The sequence below is a fragment of the Sus scrofa genome, chromosome 14, assembly GCF_000003025.6.
Source record: "Sus scrofa isolate TJ Tabasco breed Duroc chromosome 14, Sscrofa11.1, whole genome shotgun sequence".
Classification (NCBI taxonomy): Eukaryota; Metazoa; Chordata; class Mammalia; order Artiodactyla; family Suidae; genus Sus; species Sus scrofa.
This window is the reverse complement of record NC_010456.5, coordinates 59,484,128-59,504,779: the sequence shown is the minus strand read 5'-3', so window position 1 is coordinate 59,504,779 and position 20,652 is coordinate 59,484,128. Positions and strand designations below refer to the sequence as shown.

Genomic DNA, 20,652 nt, shown 5'->3' with positions numbered 1-20,652 from the left:
ACCCACTGAGTGAGGCCAAGAATCAAACCCAAGTCCTTACGGATGCTAGTCGGGTTTGCTAACCACTGAGTCACGACAGGAATTCCCCAGTTTCTTGTATTTTGGAACAAAGGTTCTTTACCAGATATAGTTCTTAATAGGAAGCAGGTCTACTGTTCACTCTTTTTTGTTGTTTTTTTTGTTTTTGGGGTTTTTTGTTTTTTTGTTTTTGCCTTTTTAGAGCTGCACCCACAGCATATGGAGGTTCCCAGGTTAAGGGTTCAATTGGAGCTGTAGCCACTGGCCTACACCACAGCCACAGCAATGCCACATCTGAGCCTTGTCTGCGACCTATACCACAGCTCACTGAAAGGCCGGATCCTTAGCCCACTGAGTGAGGCCAGGGATCGAACCCAAATCTTCGTGGATACTAGTCCGGTTTGTTAACCGCTGAACCACGATGGGAACTCCTGCACTGTTCAGTCTTAAGTGCTACCAAAGGGAAAGAAGTAAGGCTTTGCAAAGTGTCGACAGAGACTTAACATGCATGTACAGGGATGCAGGCTGTAATCATAGTTGATGTGTGTAGGCGCAGGACCCAAAGACCAGTGGAATTTTCCTTCTGAGAGGCTGAGGCTGGGGTAATTTTCCTGACTAATTTGAAACTGGGAACAGTTCCTGTAAATTGCTGTAATCCGAGCCCATCTGCAAAGAGGCAGAAGACCTACGGGCCTGTTGCTGTCATCCAAGCTCATTTTAGCAACAAAAATCTAAATCCTCATTTGCTGGTGATGGTTCTCTCCAGAGAAGGACTGAAGCCAGGTCAAGGCAAGGCCGCGTTTGATGGCCACACCCATGGCATGGCCCACAGCTGTCATTACCAGTCTATGAGTCCCCATCCTCGAACCTCCCATGACTTGCTCTTTTATTAACTTGCCCTCTCTTGCTTCTTTCTCCTGCTTTCTAACTAGCTGTTTGTTTAGCAGCGGGACATGCTGACTTCCCAGCATGGCACAGAGACAAAAGGTGAGGAAAGGGGGCAGGGCCTCACTGCCTTGTGAGGGTCTAGCTAGACCACATGGTTCAGCCTGTTTTCCCCAAGCACATTTTTTTTAAAATTTTTTATTTTTGGGGCCGCACCCAAGGCATATGGAGATTCTCAGGCTAGTGGTCAAATCAGAGCCACAGCTGCCGGCCTACACCACAGCCACAACAACATGAGATCCGAGCCGTGTCTTCAACCTATACCACAGCTCAAGGCAATGCTGGATCCTTAGCCTACTGATCAAGGCCAGGGATTGAACTTGCAACCTGCAACCTCATGGTTCCTAGTTGAATTCATTTCCACTGTGCCAGGATGGTACTCCCCCAGCACCTTTTAAAAGGAGAAATTTCCTGGAGTTCCCATCGTGGCTCAGTGGTTAATGAATCCAACTAGGAACCATGAGGTTGCAGATTTGATCCCTGGCTTTGCTCAGTGGGTTAAGGATCCGGCATTGTCATGAGCTGTGGTGTAGGTTGCAGACTCGCTCGGATCCCCCGTTGCTGTGGATCCTGGTGTAGGCCGGTGGCTACAGCTCTGATTCAACCCCTAGCCTGGGAACCTCCATATGCCGTGGGAGCAGCCCAAGAAATGGCAAAAAGACCAAAATAAATAAATAAATAAATAAAAATAAAACAAATAAAATAAAAGGAGAAATTTCCCTTGCTGCTTTTAGCCCCCATGTAACTGCCAATTGCACCTGGTTAGAAACACGCCCAATTTTATAAACAGGGACTTTTATGATCTTCTTTTTTATTGTTATTATTATTATTATTGTTTCTTCCTTATTATTTATTTATTCATTTTTGCTTTGTTAGGGCTGAACCCATGGCATATGGAAGTTCCTAGGCTAGAGGTTGAATCAGAGCTGTAGCCACCGCCCTATACCACAGCCACAGCAACACCAGATCCAAGCCATGTCTGCAGCCTACACCACAGCTCATAGCAATGCCGGATCTTTAACCCACTGAGCAAGGCAGGGATCGAACCCGCAACCTCATGGATACTAGTCAGGTTCGTTACTGCTGAGCCGCGAGGGAACTCCTATATAGGGAATCTTCTATTGCCCAAAGTTTACAAGTTGGAGGATGCCTTTTCCCCCACCCTCAGAACAAGTTTATTTATCATTCCCCAACACCAAATTAATGAAGGTGAAGTAAGACCAGATATGTCTGTGGGGCCTGGATGGACTCATTTGTCTCACTGGAGAGAAACACCCCCTTTACTCTGTGGCTGTCTCTCTTTGGGCCTCACCCCAAGCCATTTTCTTTATTTTTTTAAATTTTAATATAATATATCACAACCTTTGAATAGTATATTTTATTTTTTAATTTATTTTTTGGCCGTGCCTGCAGCATGTGGAAGTTCCTAGGCCAGGGACTATACAAATATTTTATTAGATCAGTCTCCCAGGGCAACAGAGATATAAACAAAAATATACAAATGGGGCCTAATCAAACTTAAAAGCCTTTTCACAGCAAAAAAAAAAAAAAAAAAAACACTAAAAAACAAGCAAACAAACAAAAAAACTGGAAAGACAACCTACAGAATGGGAGAAAACAGTTGCAAATGATGCAGCTGTAAGGGCTTAATCTCTAAAATATACAAGCAACTCATACAACTCAGCAACAAAAAAACAAAACCCAATTGAAAAATGGGCAGAAGACCTAAATAGACATTTCTCCAAAGAAGACATACAATGGCCAATAGGTACATGAAAAGATGCTCAACGTCACTAATTATCAGAGAAATGCAAGTCAAAACTACAATGAGATACCACCTCACACCAGTCTGAATAGTCATCATTAATAAATCTACAAATAACAAATGCTGGAGAAGGTGTGGAGAAAAGGGAACCCTCCTACACTGTTGGTGGGAATATAAATTGGTACAACCACTATGGAAAACATAATGGAGCTTCCTCAAAAAAGTAAATCTAGAACTACCACATGATCCAGTAATCTTACTTCTAGCATCTATCCAGACAAAATTCTAATTCCAAAAAGATACATGCACCCCTATGTTCATAGCAGCATTATTCACAAAGCCAAGACATGGAAACAACCTAAATATCCATCAACAGATGAATGAATTAAGAAGATGTGGTACATATATATATGTATATATGTGTGTGTGTGTGTGTGTACACTACTCTGCCATGAAAAAGAACAAAATAATGCCATTGGCAGCAACACGGATGGAACTAGAGATTCTCATTCTAAGTGAGGTAAGTCAGAAAGAGAAAGACAAATATCCTAAGATATCACTTATACTGGAATCTAATATATGGTACAAATAAACCCTTCCACAGAAAAGAAACTCATGGACATGGACAACAGACTTGTGGTTGCCAATGGGGAGGGGGAGAAAGTGGGGTGGACTGGGAATCTGGGGTTAACACATGCAAACTATTGCCTTTGGAATGGATAAGCAATGAGATCCTGCTGTATAGCACTAGGAACTATATCTAGTCACATGATGGAGCGTGATGGAAGAAAATGTGAGAAAAAGAATGTACATATGTATGTGTGACTAGGTCACTTTGCTGTACAGTAGAAAACTGACAGAAAACTGTAAACCAACTCTAATGGAAAAAATAAAAATCATTAAAAAATAAGATAAAATATAGCACAAATGAATCTATCTACAGGTAGAAACAGACTCACAGACAAAGAGAACAGACTTGTGGTTGCCAAGGAGGGGTAGAGGGATGGATGGGGATTTGGGGGTTAGTAGATGCAAATTATTACATTAGAATGGATAATCCATGGGGTCCTGCTGTGTAGCACAGGGAGCTGTGTCCAATCTCTTGGGATAGAACATGATGGATATAATATTCAAAAAGATAATGTATATATATCGGAGTTCCCGTCGTGGCTCAGTGGCTAACGAATCCGACTAGGAACCATGAAGTTGCAGGTTTGATCCCTGGCCTTGCTCAGTGGGTTAAGGATCCGGCATTGCTATCAGCTGTGGTGTAGGTTGCAGACATGGCTTGGATCTGGTGTTGCTGTGGCTGTGGTATAGGCCGGTAGCTGCAGCTCTGATTCAACCTCTAGCCTGGGAACCTCCATATGCTGCGGGAGCGGCCCAAGAAATGGCAAAGAGACAAAAAATAGTAATAATGTGTGTGTGTGTGTGTATATATATGTATGTATGACTGGGTCACTTTGCTGTACAGCAGAAATTGGCACAACATTGTAAATCAACTATAATTTTTAAGATTTAAATTAAAAAAAAAAAAAAAAAGCCAAAAGCTCTGGGATCAGACAGCCAAGGTTGAAACCTCAGCCCCATCTGTGGACTGTGACTTTCAGTGACTTTCTCACATTTTCTCCTCTTCCATTTTTCTATAGGTGCTATTTTTATTTCCCCTTCTATGTGTCTCACATGAGGACTAAATGGGATAATACTAGTGAGTGCTCAGCACCGTGCCTGGCAGATACTAAATGCTTAACAGACCTGAGCTATGATATTATAACTGCTTGTCTGTCTGCTTAACTGGGCCATGAGTGGGTAGAGACTGTGGCTTTTTCATTTCTATCCCCCAGCATTAGCCCGGTGCCTAGCACTTGCGGTGGCTTCTCAATAGACACTTGTTGGTTGGATGGATGGGGTGAATGAATGTGTGAATTAGAGGCAGACAGGCTTTTGTAAACAGCGTCCTTGTCCCATCTCATCCTTTTTCTGGTATTGGAAAGACAACTGTAACACTGAGCAGGGGGAGGTTCACGCTCCTCCTCTTCTCTCAGAGGGACACCGTGCCTCTTACAGACCACATGACGATCTGAGAACCATTTTTTCGCCAGTCACCAACGTTCTTCCCTAGACAAAAACTACCTACACTGTGATCAGTAAGGCAGACTAGGCACAGAGCCACGGGTTTAGCTTTCTCATCAAAAGCATGGTTCTACAGGGTCTGTTTTCTCATAATGCAAATTGCTGCAGAAATAGCCACAAGCAAAAAGAGCAGAGAACCATGTATGTATAATAAGATATAAAGAAAGAGATGTGTGGGTCCTGTGATATCAAAACCAAGGCTCAGCAGTTAATGAACCCAACTAGTATCCGTGAGGATGAGGGTTCGATCCCTGGCATCTCTGCTCAGTGGGTTAAGGATCCACAGCTGTGAACTGTGGTGTAAGTCGCAGACGCTGCTCGGATCCCACTTGGCTGTGGATGTGGCTGTGGCTGTGGTGTAGGCCAGCAGCTACAGCTCCGATTCGACCCCTAGCCTGGGAACCTCCATATGTCACAGGAGCGGCCCTAAAAAGCAAAAAAAAAAAAAAAAAAATCTTTGTGGTTATACCAAGTGCATGCAAAAAGGAGAAACTATTTTATTGGTTGATTGATTTACTTACTTACTTATTGGCTGCACCCATACCATGTGCAAGTTCCCAGGCCAGGCTTCAAAGCCTCGCCAGAGCAGTGATCTGAGCCACTTCAGTGACAATGCTGTATCCTTAACCCACTTCACCACAAGAAAACTCCAAGAAATGCATTATTTTAAGTTCTGATTATAGTGTTCCCATTGTGGCACAGTGGAAAGGAATCCATCTAGTATCCATGAGGAGGCGGGTTCAATCCCTGGCCTTGCTGAGTAGGTTGGGGATCCTGCATTGCTGTGGTCGTGGTGTAGGCTGGCAGCTGTAGCTCCGACTCTACCCCTAGCCTGGGAACTTCCATATGCCTTGGGTGTGGCCCTAAAAAGCAAAAACATACAAATAACATATAAATTCTGATCATAGTAAGTGACAATTACTAGTCTTTTTTTTTTTTTTTTTGGGCTTCTTTTTTCTTTTTAGGGCCACACACGTACCACATGGAAGTTCCCAGGCTAAGGGTCAAATTGGAGCTGCAGCTGCCGGCCTACACCACAGCCGCGCAATTCAGGATCCAAGCAGCATCTGAGACCTACACCATAGCTCTTGGCAACGCCAGATCCCGGACCACTGAGCGAGGCCAGGGATCAAATTCGCATCCTCGTGGATACGTGTTGGATTCATTTCCCCTGAGCCACAGCGGGAATTCCCAACAATTACTAGTCTTATCTGAGATTATATAAGCCTTGACAAATTTGTTCATTCTTAGGCAAAATGTAGAGTTGCCTTAAATACCAAACCAATCCATATGGTTCCCAATGGATGACCGCTGGGAGATCCTCTAATGTAACACGGTGGCATTTCTACCTGGTCTCTGGCTGGAACCAGTCAGAGCACTTTACCACATGCTTGCTCTCCCTCCTACCTTCCTCCCCCTCCCTCCATCCCCCATGTCAAATCCCAGGGGAAATTCATCCTTGGGCCTGCTGAGCTCAAGGCAGTTTTATTTTTTCAATGAAATATGGTGATTTTCACTTTTTATTTCCTTGTAATATTCTTTTCTTTAAAAAAAAGTTGAAGTACAATTGATTTACAGTGCTTTGGGTGCACAGAAAAGTCATTCAATTATACATACATGTATAAATATTTATCCTTTTCCAGATTTTTTTCCATTATTGAAAATAGTTCCCCATGCTATATAGTAGGACTTTGCTGGCTATCTATTTTATACAGAGTTGTGTGTATATGTTAATCCAAATTCCTAATTTATCCCTTCCCCCTCCTTTCCTTTTTGCTCAACTGTTAAGTTTGTTTTCTATGTCTGAGTCTACTTCTGTTTTATAAGTAAGTTCATTTGTATACATTTTTTAGATGCCATAAACAAGTGATATCATATAGTTTTCTTTGTTTGACTTACTTCACCTAGTATGATCATCTCTAGGTCCATCCATGTTGCTTCAAATGGCGTTATTTCATTCTTTTAATGGCTGAGTAGTATTCTATTGTGTATATGCACCACCTCTTCTTTATCTGCTCCTCTGTTGATGGACATTTAGGTTGTTTCCATGTCTTGGCTATTGTGAATAGCGCTGTGATAAACATTGAGGGGGTGCACATATCTTTTCGAATTAGAGTTTTCAACTTTGGTTCTGGATATATGCTTAGGGGTGGGATTGCTGGATCATATGGAAACTCCATGTTTCTTTATCTGATTGACTTCATTAAGTGGACATATATTTAGGAGCTAAGGCCAAGGGTGCTGGAGCCAAGCCCCACTGGCCCCACCACACCACACTTCATGGAGTGCTTATTCCATGGCAAACACTCCGGCAAAATTCAAGAGCTGTGACAGTTAAGTCACTCTCGCACCTGAGCCATCAAAGTGGAGAGAACACTGGTGCTAACCTCAGAGGGTTCTTGAGGGGATTAAACAAGCTGATAAAGTATAGACCTTAGAAAAATGCCAATTGTATCATGTGCTCAAGACGTGTGGACTCCAAGGACGCTGGAGGCCAGCATGGGCCACTCAGCACTAAGGACAGCGGGCAACTGAGAGCCTGGCCCCCAACAGACCATCCTGGTTTGGCTGGGAACTTCAACAAGGCAGTAAAACTGGAAATGTCCGAATCACCCTGATTTGGCACAGGTTACATTTTCTATATCCAGGAGAAACTAGAGCTTGTGAACTGAGCTGTGTTCAATTACAGGGAAATATTAGTTTCATCCATATTTGCATACCCACCTGGTAATGGAACTGGTAAAGGTGAGGCTTGCAAACTGTAGACCTAAAGTGATTTTATATTTGTGGGCACATAGCTTGAAGAAAGAAAAGGACTACCAGAATTCCAATCGCAACCATAATTATTCAAGAACATGCTTGATTCTCTGGGGTTTTAAAAAGAGGAGGAAAAAAAAAAAATCCCAAGGCAGTGGGATAGACTTTCATATCCTAGTTTGATGCTTCTCAGGCGTGGTTCCTGGACCATCTATGGTAAACTTCCTGGGCACTGATGAGGATGCAGACCAAGCCTATCCCAGGCCCCCAAATCAGTATTAACGGAGATTTTTCAGGCTGCTGCTGGTGATTTCCTTTCTCTCCCCTCTCTCCCACTTGTCTTCCTGTGCTGCAACTAAACTGAATTTTGACCCTGAACCCCTCAAAACCCAGACTCTTGCTTAAAACCACAGAGACTCCCACTCTAATGACTGTCTGAGGCAGAAGCATGGAGAGATGCTCTAATTTCAGGGTGGCAGCACATCCTAATGCAACGTTCTGCCTTGACTTTCTGCAAATGTTCTCTCTGTGCTGTCTGCTACGGTAGCCACCAGCTGCTCCTATGGAGCCAGTGTGACTGAGGAATGAACAAGTGTGTCCTTTCATTTTATTGAATCATGTGACAGTGCTGATGGCTAGACAAGTGCATATTGGGGACATTGTTAGAGGTGGACGTAGCTGGATGTGATGGTGAACGGGGCGGGGGGATTGGAAACAGAAACTGCCTCTCGCAGACTCAGGATGGCCTGAGGGGTGCTGGCCCGAGCTGCTGGGTAGGAGGGAAGAGTGGAGGATGGCACTGACCCTGGGGTAAGGAGTCACCAGCTCCAGGGCAGACATCTGAGGATGCTCATGGATATAGACCTGTCCTGCGGGTCTGAGGCACAGTGGGTGACTCTGCTGATTTCTGCTCTGATTCATATCAGTCATGTCTCCTTATTTACTTTTTTTTGTCTTTTTAGGGCTGCACACACAGCATATGGAGGTTGCCAGGCTAGGGGTCCAACTGGAGCTGTAGCCGTTGGCCGACACCACAGCCACAGCAACACCAGATCCGAGCCACATCTGTGACTTACACCACAGCTCATGGCAACGCTGGATCCTTAACCCACTGAGTGAGGCAAAGGATCAAACCTGCAACCTCATGGTTCCTAGTCGGATTCGTTTCCACTGCGCCACGACGGGAACTCTGTGTCTCCTTATTTCTAAATTATTGGAAGGCAGGCTTGGAGAGCTGGAGGTGAGTTTCCTGTCCCTCATACACTTTACTCGTCAGAAACATTCCGCACCAAGTCTCTAGTCCACCAACCAGCGCCACCTAGAGGATCTTTTCAAGTTAGTCTTTTAAAAGCGTGAACATGTTATTCATGGGAGCAAGCTTACAAACAGAGCTGAGATATTCAGAAAAGTCTACAAAATTAAGTTCACAATATAATGAAGTACTACCAGAGAACATCATTTGGGATTATTTCTGTGGAAAAGCTTATTCTGAAGTCAAAGGAAGAACTCTCTAAGCTGTACTGTTTCGCATAATAGCCACTGGCTACCTGTGGCTATCTGAACTTAAAGTCATTAAACTAAATTAAAGAGTTTCCGATGGTGCAGCGGAAATGTATCCGATTAGGATCCATGAGATTGCAGGTTCAATCCCTGACCTCACTCAGTGGGTTAAGGATCCAGCGTTGCCATGAGCTGAGGTGCAGGGTGCAGATGCAGCTCGGATCTGGTGTTGCTGTGGCTGTGGCGTAGACTGGCAGCTACAGCTCTGATTAGCCCCTAGCCTGGGGACATCCATATGCTGCAGGTACAGTCCTAAAAAGACAAAAGACAAAACAAACAAATAAACAAAAAACAAAAAATAGTTAAATTAAAAACTCAGTTTCTCCAGTCACATGAGCACTAAAGCAGGTGTTCAGTGGTCACATGCGGCTGGTGGCTGCCATCCTGGATGAGGCAGATATAGAACATTCCCATCACACAGATGGTCCTACTGGACAGCACTGGGCGAAGGGCGAGGTCCCCACGGGCAGCAAGACATGATGGTACTAAAGCGCAGTGTGGCTGAGGTGGATGCAGGGAAGAGCTGTAAGAGGTGAGGCTGGACAAACCCTGGGTTCTGGTAGACTTGGGTTTATTTCTGGTCAGTGAGATGCTGTGAGGGGCGTAAGCAGAGCAGCAGCAGGAAGACGGGTCAGAGGTGACAAAAGTGGTCAAGAGAGATTATGATGGAGGTCCCATTGTGGCTCAGTGGGTTAAGAACTTGACTTGCATCCATGAGGATGCAGGTTGGATCCCTGACCTCAATGCCAGGAGGTCACAGATCCAGCTTGGATCCTGAATGGCTGTGACTGTGGTGTAGGCTGGTAGCTGTAGCTCTGATTCGACCCTAGCCTGGGAACTTTCATATGCCAAGGGTGTGGCCCTAAAAAGCGGGGGTGGGGGATGGGGGGAAGCTGGACTGGGGAGGTACAATGGGGCCAAGAAAAAAGCACAGAGATGGGGGTTTTGAAGAAAGAGAGAAGAGCTGGCTTGTTAATAGACTGCCTTGGGCTGGGTCCTGGGAGAAAGTTTCCGGAATAATCCACAGTCCCCTCTAAAACACATTTCAAATTATATAGGGGGTAAAGGAGCCCTAAGACTGATAACAAATAGGCAAATGAATTATCTAAAGAATTTAAAAAAAATTTTTTTGGTCTTTTCAGGGCCGCACCAGTGGCATATGGAAGTTCCCGGGGCTAGGGGTCGAATCAGAGCTGTAGCCACTGTCCTACACCACAGCCACAGCCACAGAGATCCAAGCCGTGTCTGTGACCTACACCACAGCTCATGGCAACACTGGATCCCCAACTCACTGAAGCCAGGGATTGAACCTGCATCCTCATGGATCCTTAATCCACTGAGCCACAACAGGAACACCTGGAGAATTTCTAATGGTAATAGCTGGAGTACTAGAGAAACAAAATGCATGAGCACAGACCAACATGCAAAGCACTATACACACAGCCTCTTACACTTGAATCCGACCTGGGGCAGAAAAGCCCCTCAAACCTGACATTTCCAGTTCTCATCACAGAGGTTGAGGGAGAGTGGGCTCAGGGTGTCAGAGACCCAGCAGGAGAATCCTGATTTCTATGCCATGAAATCAGAAGGACCAGGGTAGCTAACAAGATAAAAACCAAACACAGATGAAGGACACTTAGCAGCCTTATAGCTGCAGAAGGATCAAAAGGTTTTGATATGAAACTTTTTTTTGGTCTTTTTGTCTTTTTAGGGCCACACCCAACAGCATATGGAGGTTCCCAAGCTAGAGGTCCAATTGTAGCCGCCAGCCTAGGCCACAGCCATAGCAACTTGGGATCCAAGCCGAGTCGGCAACCTACACCACAGGTCACGGCAACACTGGATCCTTAACCCACTGAGCAAAGCCAAGGATCGAACTTCAGTCCTCACGGATGCTAGTTTGGTTTGCTAACCACTGAGCCACGACGGGAACTCCCTGATGTGAATTTTTTCAGGACAAAAGCAAACCCTAATTCTAATTTTAAAGATAAACATTTTTTTAAAAAGGCTTTAGGGGAGTTCCTTGGTGGCCTAGCAGGTGAAGGATCCAACATTGTCACTTCTATGGCACGGGTTCAATCCCTGGCCTGGGAAACTCTGCATGCCACAGGTGTGAATAAAAAGGAAAAAAAAAGTTTTAAACAGAGGATGACCCGTATGCTGGAATTCTGATTTTTAGATGCAGTTTTTCAGTTTAATAGACGATGTGATGAGAGAACTTTTATACCATGATATAAAAGTGCGAAACTCCAAATCTCCATGACCTTCTCGAGACAAGAACCCTCAAAGGAGGGAACGGGAGGGAGCACCAGTAGGTGGTACTTTCCAGTAATGTGCAGGTGGCAAACTTAGATACAAAAAAAATTTCTAATCTGGGGTTTAAGACATATTGTCCTATTTTAGAAAAGGTAGATAATTTCTTTGCATGATTTCCCCACCTGAAAATGGGTGTCTCACCATTAAAGATTTTGAAGCGCTGGTGATAAGGAAAAATCCTTGACAAAGTTCAAAGAGTCTGATTTTGAGATAATGAGCCAAAAAGTGGAAACATTTTAAAATCTACTCATTTCTCCTTCATTTCATCTCTGCCATTTCCACTTCACTTTGCAGTCCTGCAGAGTGTATCTGGGCAGCTCCTTTGTGGTTTTAAAAATCTCAGGTAGACCAGTTGGTCAAAGAGAGAGATGGAGAGGAATGTGGGACCTGAATCCCTGGTGCGCTGAGACCATGGTGGGCATCTCAGGGGCCTGGCTGGGATCCCCACCATGGAGGGGGGGTCATTAAACCCGGAGCTTCAACTCCTTCTCTTCTGATATGAAAATAAAGGCACTTGTCTTTTGTGAGCACAGGTTTGGTCTCAAGGGAAAAATGAAGTCTGTGTGAAATTCGTTTGCAAAATTAGTGCACCTGACAATTTATATCACCATCATCATCCAGATGAGAGGAGAACACAAGCCACATCTCAGTGGCTGGTTTTTTTTTTTCTTTTTTTTTCTTTTTCTGTCTTTTTAGAGCTGCACCTGCAGCATATGGAGCTTCCCAGGCTAGGGGTCGAATCAAAGCTGTAGCTGCTGGCCTACACCACAGTCACAGCCACGCCAGATCCGAGCCGTGTCTGTGACCTACATCTCAGCTCATGGTAACACTGGATCCTTAATCCACTGAGCGAGGCCAGGGATCAAACCTGCAACCTTTTGGTTCCTAGTTGGATTCGCTAACCTCTGAGCTGCAATGGGAACTCCCCTCAGTAGCTGTTCTGAAGCACATGTCAGCGCCCAGAACGGCATCCATCCACAGTGCAAGTCCCATCTGCCTGAAGCGCTGCAGTCCTCCAAGAGCACAGCTAACTATGCTACTGCCCAGTGTTCAGTCCCCGCCAGGCAACGCCTGCAGACACTCCTTTGTGCCCCTCACGCAAGGTCTTGAGACAAAAACTACATAACAGAAAGCAGTAAACAGTTTAACTCTTTAACAAAAAGTCAAAGAAAAATGATAACGGTTTTGAAATGGCAGCAGTTTAATGAAGCCATTTTACTCACCGTCATTTACCTAGTCTGCAAAAAGAAATCAGTCATCTTCTGACCTCTTCTTGTACCTGAAAGTGACACTAGTTCACAGAATAAAAACATACATAATCCAGTGTCCAAAACTGGTGATTTATCAAAATCACCCGTTTATTTTTTTCCAACAAAGAGGGGAAAAAACCCCAAGCATGGTTCAATAATTCAGGGTTTGAGTCACTGGCAAATACTGACCGCGTCCTTCAACGGAAGAGTTCCTGGCCATGAGCTCCGGGCACGCGGGTTGATGGCCACGAATCTTCCACGGTTCCCATGAACTGAGCGCAGGGGGTTACGTGAGTTGAGAACGAGATGCCTGACCACAAAATGCACACAAAGAAAAGTCTCGGGAGAATCGCCACATCTTTAAAGGAATGAAAACGCTCTCGTTTTGGTGTTGGTTTTGTTCCTTTTAATTACTCACTTTCGGTTTTTCAAGTCCGCTGTTTTCGCTGTGAGGAAGGGGTCATGTGACTTTGTAAGTGGAAACCAATGGGCCGCTGGCTGAGAGACACACCTTTCCTCCCAGACACAGGGCTCTCCTGTCCCCTCGAAACCCTTTCATGATTTGTAGTACGGTTCAGAGAGGTAAAGAAAATGATTTCAAGTCGTCCGTTCCTATCAAAAATTGGTATCAAAAGTAATAAAGGACCTAATTTCTTTATAATTCCATGTTTTAAAAAATAACTTAGGAAGCAAGAGGCCCGGCCCTTTACTTGTATAAATACCACAGCGTAACTAGAGTTTCTTAAGACAGCGTGGGGAGGAGTCCGTGTTTAGCACCTCGATCATTGATCTTAACGTTGGGAACGTCTCTGACACGGACGGGAGAGTCTTATAAGAAGGCGAAATGCTGAAAAGGAAAAACACGAAGCAGGTGTGTGAAAACCAAGACAAGTTTACCAAAAAGGCAAAGCTCACATCACACGAATTCCTATTCCAATATTCGCTTCCCAGCGCCCTGTGTGTGCGACACCAGGCAATGTTACGAAGGCAGGGGCAGCTGTGAGCAGGGCAGATTCTGCTGCAGCAGTGAAACGGGTATCTGCAGGCTCCCACCGTGCGTGCACCCAGGGTCTCTGGAGAAACTGAATCTCTGATTTACACAGAGTGTGGGGCGCACACGTCCTGCTGGGATGCACACTGGGCGTGGAACCGGAAGACACAGGCTCTATCCTCATCAGCTTTGGTAATTTCTCTAAGCCCCGCTTCCCAAACCTGCAGCAATAGGAACAGTGTTCCTAAGTCCCAGAGTTACTGGGAGTAGGAGTGAGATGCTGGATGCCAAGGTACACCGGGAAACACCAGGTAGGGCTGTTATTCTTTCCCTAAGGTACTGCCAAAAGATCAACACTATAAAATCATGTAGGAAACAGAAGCGAGGCCTTTGAGTTTATGGCTGTTACTAAACTGGACCTGAAACAATACAGTGGAATAGGAAGTCCCCTGGAGGCCAGTGGTTAGGATTCAGTGTTTTCACCCTTGCAGCCTGGGATCAGTTCTTGGTCTGGGAACTGAGATCCCATACCAAGCCACCATACACCATGGCCAAAAAATAAAACAAAACAAATCAAAATAAAATAAAATGACTTTGTCCCGAGAATTAAGAAAAAAGAATACGCTGGAACAAGCCTCGGTTGTTAGGAGCTTTCATTTGAAGGCTAATGGAATACTTAGAAATCGAACAAGAGTGTCCTAGAGACATTTACTTTTCTGTTTTGCAAAACTGGAGGTGGTTATGATATTAAAAAACAATGGGGAAGGAGCAAGAATTAATAAGGCTGAATAGTGAGATTTGCTTATTCTTCATTAACTATGAAACTATTAAAGTGAGTTTAATTTCATCCCAGATTCACATGTTCCCCTACAGTCCTTCTGGAAACCAGAGCAGGAAAGGTCAGAATCTGCTGGGCTCACCCGCGTAAGCATCAGGGATCACTTCCTGCTAGTGGTGCCTGATTGGCACCTCACCTATGTTACAAGAAAGTACCACCTTCTCAAAACCTAGAGCGCAGGAAAAATGCAGCAGAAAGGCAGGTGCCCACCACCTGAGTCAGTCTGCGTCAGGTCCAAATGGGTTTCCAGACTTACTCCTGAACGCTGAGCCCGAGAGTCTGGGACAAAGGGGGAATTAGCCAAGAAATGTGACTGTCTGGCTATACAAATAATATGTGTAACCTCACCTTCACAAACCGGCTCCCCCACTTTGTTCATTATTCACTTTGATTCATACACTCACCTGTTCAGGGGGTTTACGTGACAGCAAAAACATCTTAACTTTGAAAAGTGGGTTCTATTCACTGTCTAAGAATAACTCCTAGAGATGAGTACGATTCCAGTTTTATGACGCTCTAAAAGTACCAGGAAGTTCCTTTTTTTTCCCTTTTCAGTTGTAACATCCTTTTGTGGATCCCTATCAAGCAGTTACCTTTTCAAGTTCATCCAGCTTTTAGCTATTTTGCTAAAGGCCTCTGAACCAGGGGCGGTCATTGCTTCAAAGTCAACCAACTGAAAAAGAAAGAAATTTATAAACGTGATTAAACATGAAAGAGAGAGGCTCACGTATCTTTTTTTTTTTTTTTTAAACTTGGCCTGATTGTTTACATAAGTGTATAATTGATAATATTGGCTTTTTTTTTTTTTTTTAGGCTGCACCCTGCAGCATATAGAGGTTCCCGGAGCAGGGACTGAATCTGTGCCACAGCAGGAACCCAAGCCACGTCAGTAACCTGCACCACAGCAGTGACAATGCCAGACCCTTAACCCGCTGAGCTGCAAGGGAACTCTGACTCATGTATCTGAACACAAAAACCTCACTGGGATTTGAACACACAACTGTTTTCCCTTCCAGCCTCAACATACCTTCCCTTTGGGAATTTTTCCTGCTACTTCTTTTCCACTTGCCATCAGAGCTCCCACGATCACTGAGTAAGCGATTACACTATTTACAAAAAGAACAATTACCAGTTAATCCCAGGCCTCAGACACCACAATAAAACTCCCCATGATTCTGCATCACGAAGGATGACATTTTACTTCTTTTAAGAATTCTTTGAACATTAAACATAAGAATTGTTTCATTGTTTTAAAGTATTTACTGATTCACTAATTCAAGGGTAAATGTGACCAAGAATAAAATTTTTCCGAGAACAAAAAGTTTCTTTTGATTAGGAGTTTTCTTCCCACTTGGTTTTTCTTTTTATCTTTCTTTCCTTTTTTTTTTGGCCATGCCCGCAGCATGCAGAAGTTCCCAGGCTGGGGACTGAACCTGTGCCACAGCAGTGACAACACTGGATCCTTAACCCCCTGAGCCACCAGGGAACTCCCACTTGGTTTTCCTGTTCTTGTGAAATAGTGAATTAGAAAATGTGCCTGCTTATATTTTTAACAACTTCATGATGCTTGTCTTTAAAATGCACATATATATATACAATATATTTTATAAATACAAACACATTAATCTTATTGTTTAAGCAGTAAAAATTTGGCCCCACCCTCAAGAAGAAAAGCAGAACCATTCTCAGAAGGCATGAACAGCCAGGTCTGAAAATGGCTGCGTTATAAGGACTTCCTTCCTGGCCTAGGAATATTCTGCATGCTGCAAGTGTGTCCAAAAAAATTAAAAAAAAAAAGATCAAGACATTCAATTATATTATTTTAGCCAAAACATCTTAAATTCAAACATATGCAAATAATGGCATATGCCAGTCACATGATTTACTGTACACAGTAATGGATAAAGGAGAATAAAAAGAAACTTCTAGGCTCACTGCTGTTTTAATGAACACCTAAAAGACTCCTGATGGATTCATAAGAAGCAAGAATTCATTCATCATAATAAAAATAATATGGGATGGTGGGTGACTCAAAAATAATAAACATTAGGGCCAAAGGTCAATTAATGGCCAAAATATAGGGGAGAAGAGGGCAGGGTAACAGTCTGGGAAAATATCAGAAATTAAAACACAATGACACATGTGTATACTAAGTGAGAATTTGACACATTTTTGCCAATGAATGACGCCTAGCCTGTAGACCTAATCACACTCTATTACACTATCTTCCATAACTCTTTTTTCTTTTTTTTTTGCTGCATCTGTGGCATGCAGAAGTTCTCAGGCCAGGGATAGGACCCTCACCACAACAGTGACAGCAGATCCTTAACTTCCTGAGCCACCAGGGAACTCCTCCATAACTCTTCTGACAAAGTGGCAAATCAAGGACATCATTGGGGGTGGACTTTGAAGAACCTAAAGGGGGCTTCTCGCCATTGCTGAGCCACCTGTACCCACACCCACATGGGTTATGCAAGCAAAAAGCGTGTGTTCTTCACTGTAAAACTGTCAGATGTCAGGATACCACTCACCTGGATCCACGAGAGAGTGGCATCAAATTATAAAAGTAATAAACTAAGGATAAGATTAAGTTGCAAACAGCATCAGCCTCCTAGGAAAAAAAAAGACACATGCTCATGAACTTAAGTACTAGATTTTTTTTTTTTTTTTTTGAGGAGGAAGAGGTGACATTTTTTTCTATTTTTTAATTAAAATATAGTTGATTTACAGTGTTATGACAATTTCTGCTGTACAGCAAACTGACTCAGTTATAGATATATACATACATTCCCTTTTTATATTCTTTTCCATCATGGTTTATCTGGGGAGATTTAGATATAGTTCCCTAAATGCTAGATTATAGACTTGTTTTTTATTAGGTGACCAAACACACTGGAATCATGTTAAGTTAGGGAGAGGATTATTTCATTCTTCCCTAAAAAGAACCCACTTTTCACATCTTCGAATATTTTATACTCTCTTGCATCATTTTTTTCTAATGAAAAAGTATATATTCAGTTCCGTTTAGAACAGTCTTCCCAGCTGCCTTTAAAACTGCAACCTTTTCTAATAAATGTAAACATCTCAGTCTCGCTCTATATATAATGTTACTGGAAATGTCAAAATATATATTGAGATTAAAATAAAGCATCATTTTTAGACTTTCCGTGGTTGCTCAGTGGGTTAAGAACCCGACTAGTATCCATGAGCATGTAGGTTCGATCCCTGGCCTCACTCAGTAGGTTAAGGATCCAGCATTGCCGTGAACTGTGGTGTAGGTTGCAGACACAGCTCGGATCCTGCACTGCTGTGGCTGTGGTGTAGGCCGGCAGCTGCAGCTCTGACTTGACCCCTAGCATGGGAACTTCCATATGCTGCAGGTGTGGGCCTGGGGAAAAAAAAAAAAAAAAAAAGCAAAATGAATAAGATAAAATAAAGCACTTCTTAATACTGAATATTCTTTCTCAAACTGCAGGCCTTTCTACTCCAAGATTCTGATTAGTATCCCACCCCTCCCATGAGATTTAGGTGATACATAACAATATGTATAAACTGATTAAAAATCCAGAGAAATAGGAGAGTTCCCGTCACGGCTCAGCAGTTTAACGAACCCGACTGGCATTCATGAGGATGTAGGTTTGATCCCTGGCCTTGCTCAGTGGGTCAAGGATCCAGTGTTGCTGTGAGCTGTGGTGTGGGTAGCAGATGAAGCTCAGATCCTGCGTTGGGTGGCTGTGGTGTATGCCAGTGCTAGGCTTCCCTAGCCTGGGAACCTCCATAAGCCACAGGTGCGGCCCTAAAAAGACAAATAATAATAATAATAATAATCCAGAGAAATAAAGTAACTTCCCAAGGGCCCCCAGCATCCATTCTGGAATGCGGATGGAGTGCCCCTCATGGCTGCTGCCGCCAAAGTGACATTGCAGATCCTGCCCCCAAGCAGCCCTTGAGTGGAGGAGGCAATGGAGGGGGGAGGGGCCACCCAGGAGAGGGTCCCTCATGCAGGAGAGGTCATTCCCATCAAGACCAATTTTCCATTTAAATCTTGACAAGCCCCATATTTAAGATACTCTAACGTATTAACTGCCTACATCTATCAATCTCCCCTACTCAGCTTCTATAGCTACTAAATATGGGAACTGTTGCTCTAAGAACATTAAAAAGGAAATATTTACCAGTCAATTAAAGCTGATTTCAAGCATAAAATATCTAATCCCAATGGTAGAGGTTTAAAAAATTTTATGAAAGACTCCTAGGAAGCAGGGATAAAATGGAAACAAACAAAAACCTACCCCAAATTCTGATGAGAGAATTAGTACTTTTCCTTTGGCCGTTAGATCTTTATAAAGTGCATCTATTTCGGCGTGATATAATTGCGTCCTTTCTTCTGTGGTTTGAGTCTCCACAGAAAATAGTATATTGCCAACCCTACAAATAACAAGGATGTGTGTCAAAGGCATATGTTATAGGAGGCAAAGAGCCAAAGGCAGGGGCGGGGGGCAGCGTGGTGACGTGGCACGGGCCGCGTAGAGGTCACAGCGGGCAGTTTCTTCACAACTTCAATCAGTCCAACCATGTGGACTTCCCGTATGAGCTCCCACTAATACGGGAGGAAACAACTGCACACAGGACAATACACTTCAAAGCCCAGGAAAGTCCAGCCACCCCGTTAGGACTAGGGCAGGGGCAGGGGCAGGGACAGGGACAGGGGCAGGGGCAGGGGCAGTGAGAGGTAAGCAGGCTCCAGGACGCCACTCCTTTTTTTTTTTTTTCTTTTGGTCTTTTTTGTCCTTTTTTTAGGGCCGCACCTGTAGCACATGGAGGGTCCCAGGCTAGGGATCTAATTGGAGCTGTAGCCACCAGCCTATGTCAGAGCCACAGAAACACAGGATCTGAGCTGCGTCTGGGGGACCTATACCACAGCTCACCGCAATACTGGTTTGATCCCTGGCCTTGCTCAGTGACCTTAACCCACTGAGCAAGGCCAGGGATCGAACCCACAAGCTCACGGTTCCTAGTTGGATTTGTTTCTACTGCACCACAACAGGACCTCCATCCTTCCTTCTTGAAGCTGCTGCTGCTGCACGTGCAGCTCCACAGAGGCTCAATGGAGGACTTAAACTTGAAGCAACAGGTCTTTACTGCCAAACACCTCCACCCAAATGCTGGAAGAGTCCTTGGAGCCGATAAAAGACAACCCAGCATAGCTGCTGCCTTTACAGGGGAAGTGGTGGGGAGGGGCAGGGCCGAGGCCACAGACCATCAAGTGAGGCCTCAGAGGAGGAAGAATAGATGGAACTGGAAGACAGGAAGGAGACAGGAAATGCTTTGTGGAAGTAGGGTCTGAACTTGGATCTTGAAGATGAGGATGGGAGTGACAGAGGCTCAGAGCCAGGAGGTGGGAGATAACCTCAGGGAACAAGGGGTCCAACCAAATGAGCAGGCCAGGCCCTGCCGGGAAAGCAGCTCAGGTAAAGTGGCAAGTGTTTCAAGGTCCTATTACAAAAGGCCTTGAATGCCTGACAGAGGAGCTGATCTTTGAATCAACAGGCAATGGTGGGGTGTGAACTGGGGAGGGGTTTGGGAGCCAGAGGGTGGAGCCATCAGGATGGATGAAACACTGGTCAGCCACCAGGGGCCCAGAGGTAAAGTCAGGAGTCATGCGGGGTTTAGAAGTCCCAACCAAGCCTGACAACAGATGGGTGAAAGAAGAGAAGGCGCTGGGTTTCGGAGAAGGATCTATCTTCTTTTATTCAGTGGCCCCATTTCTGCCTGGAAGTTTAATCGCAGGTGGATGAAGAGGTAGGAGAAAAGCTTTTACATCAGTGGAAAACCCTGGAATCCCTTTTGCCAGGGAATGCCCTTTACTGGGAAAGCACTTTAACAAGCGGCTCGGGGTAGAGGTGGAGACCTCAAGGACACAGAAGAGTCACAGAATCCGGAAGCCGCTAGGCGGGTGTTTGCTCTCGCAGGCCTGTGTGAGTTCTGACAAGGAAGCAAGAGCCCAGGAGGCAGAGGGGCTGAGGACCCAGGTAGGAGGCACTGGGCTGGCAGGAAGCACCTGAGGACTGTGTGCTGG

At 44.4% G+C, this 20,652-nt stretch overlaps 1 protein-coding gene across 7 annotated transcripts in view; it reads right to left on the bottom strand.

The window, feature by feature from the left end:
* The window catches only part of TTC13 (tetratricopeptide repeat domain 13), an 82,839-nt gene continuing 75,000 nt past the window's right edge, over positions 12,814 to 20,652 (bottom strand). For 4 of the 7 annotated variants that reach the window (XM_005652419.3, XM_013993736.2, XM_013993802.2 and 1 more), the window contains 5 exons: positions 18,866 to 19,001; positions 17,105 to 17,184; positions 15,601 to 15,679; positions 15,167 to 15,246; positions 13,085 to 13,591 (listed from right to left, as the gene is read on the bottom strand). In XM_005652419.3, the coding sequence (XP_005652476.1) occupies positions 13,477 to 13,591; positions 15,167 to 15,246; positions 15,601 to 15,679; positions 17,105 to 17,184; positions 18,866 to 19,001 (490 nt within the window). In that variant the 3' untranslated portion in view covers positions 13,085 to 13,476. Of the gene's footprint in view, positions 13,592 to 15,166; positions 15,247 to 15,600; positions 15,680 to 17,104; positions 17,185 to 18,865; positions 19,002 to 20,652 lie in introns of all 7 variants that reach the window. The other 3 variants (XM_001926644.5, XM_001926662.5, XM_005652418.3) reach the window with 1 other exon arrangement.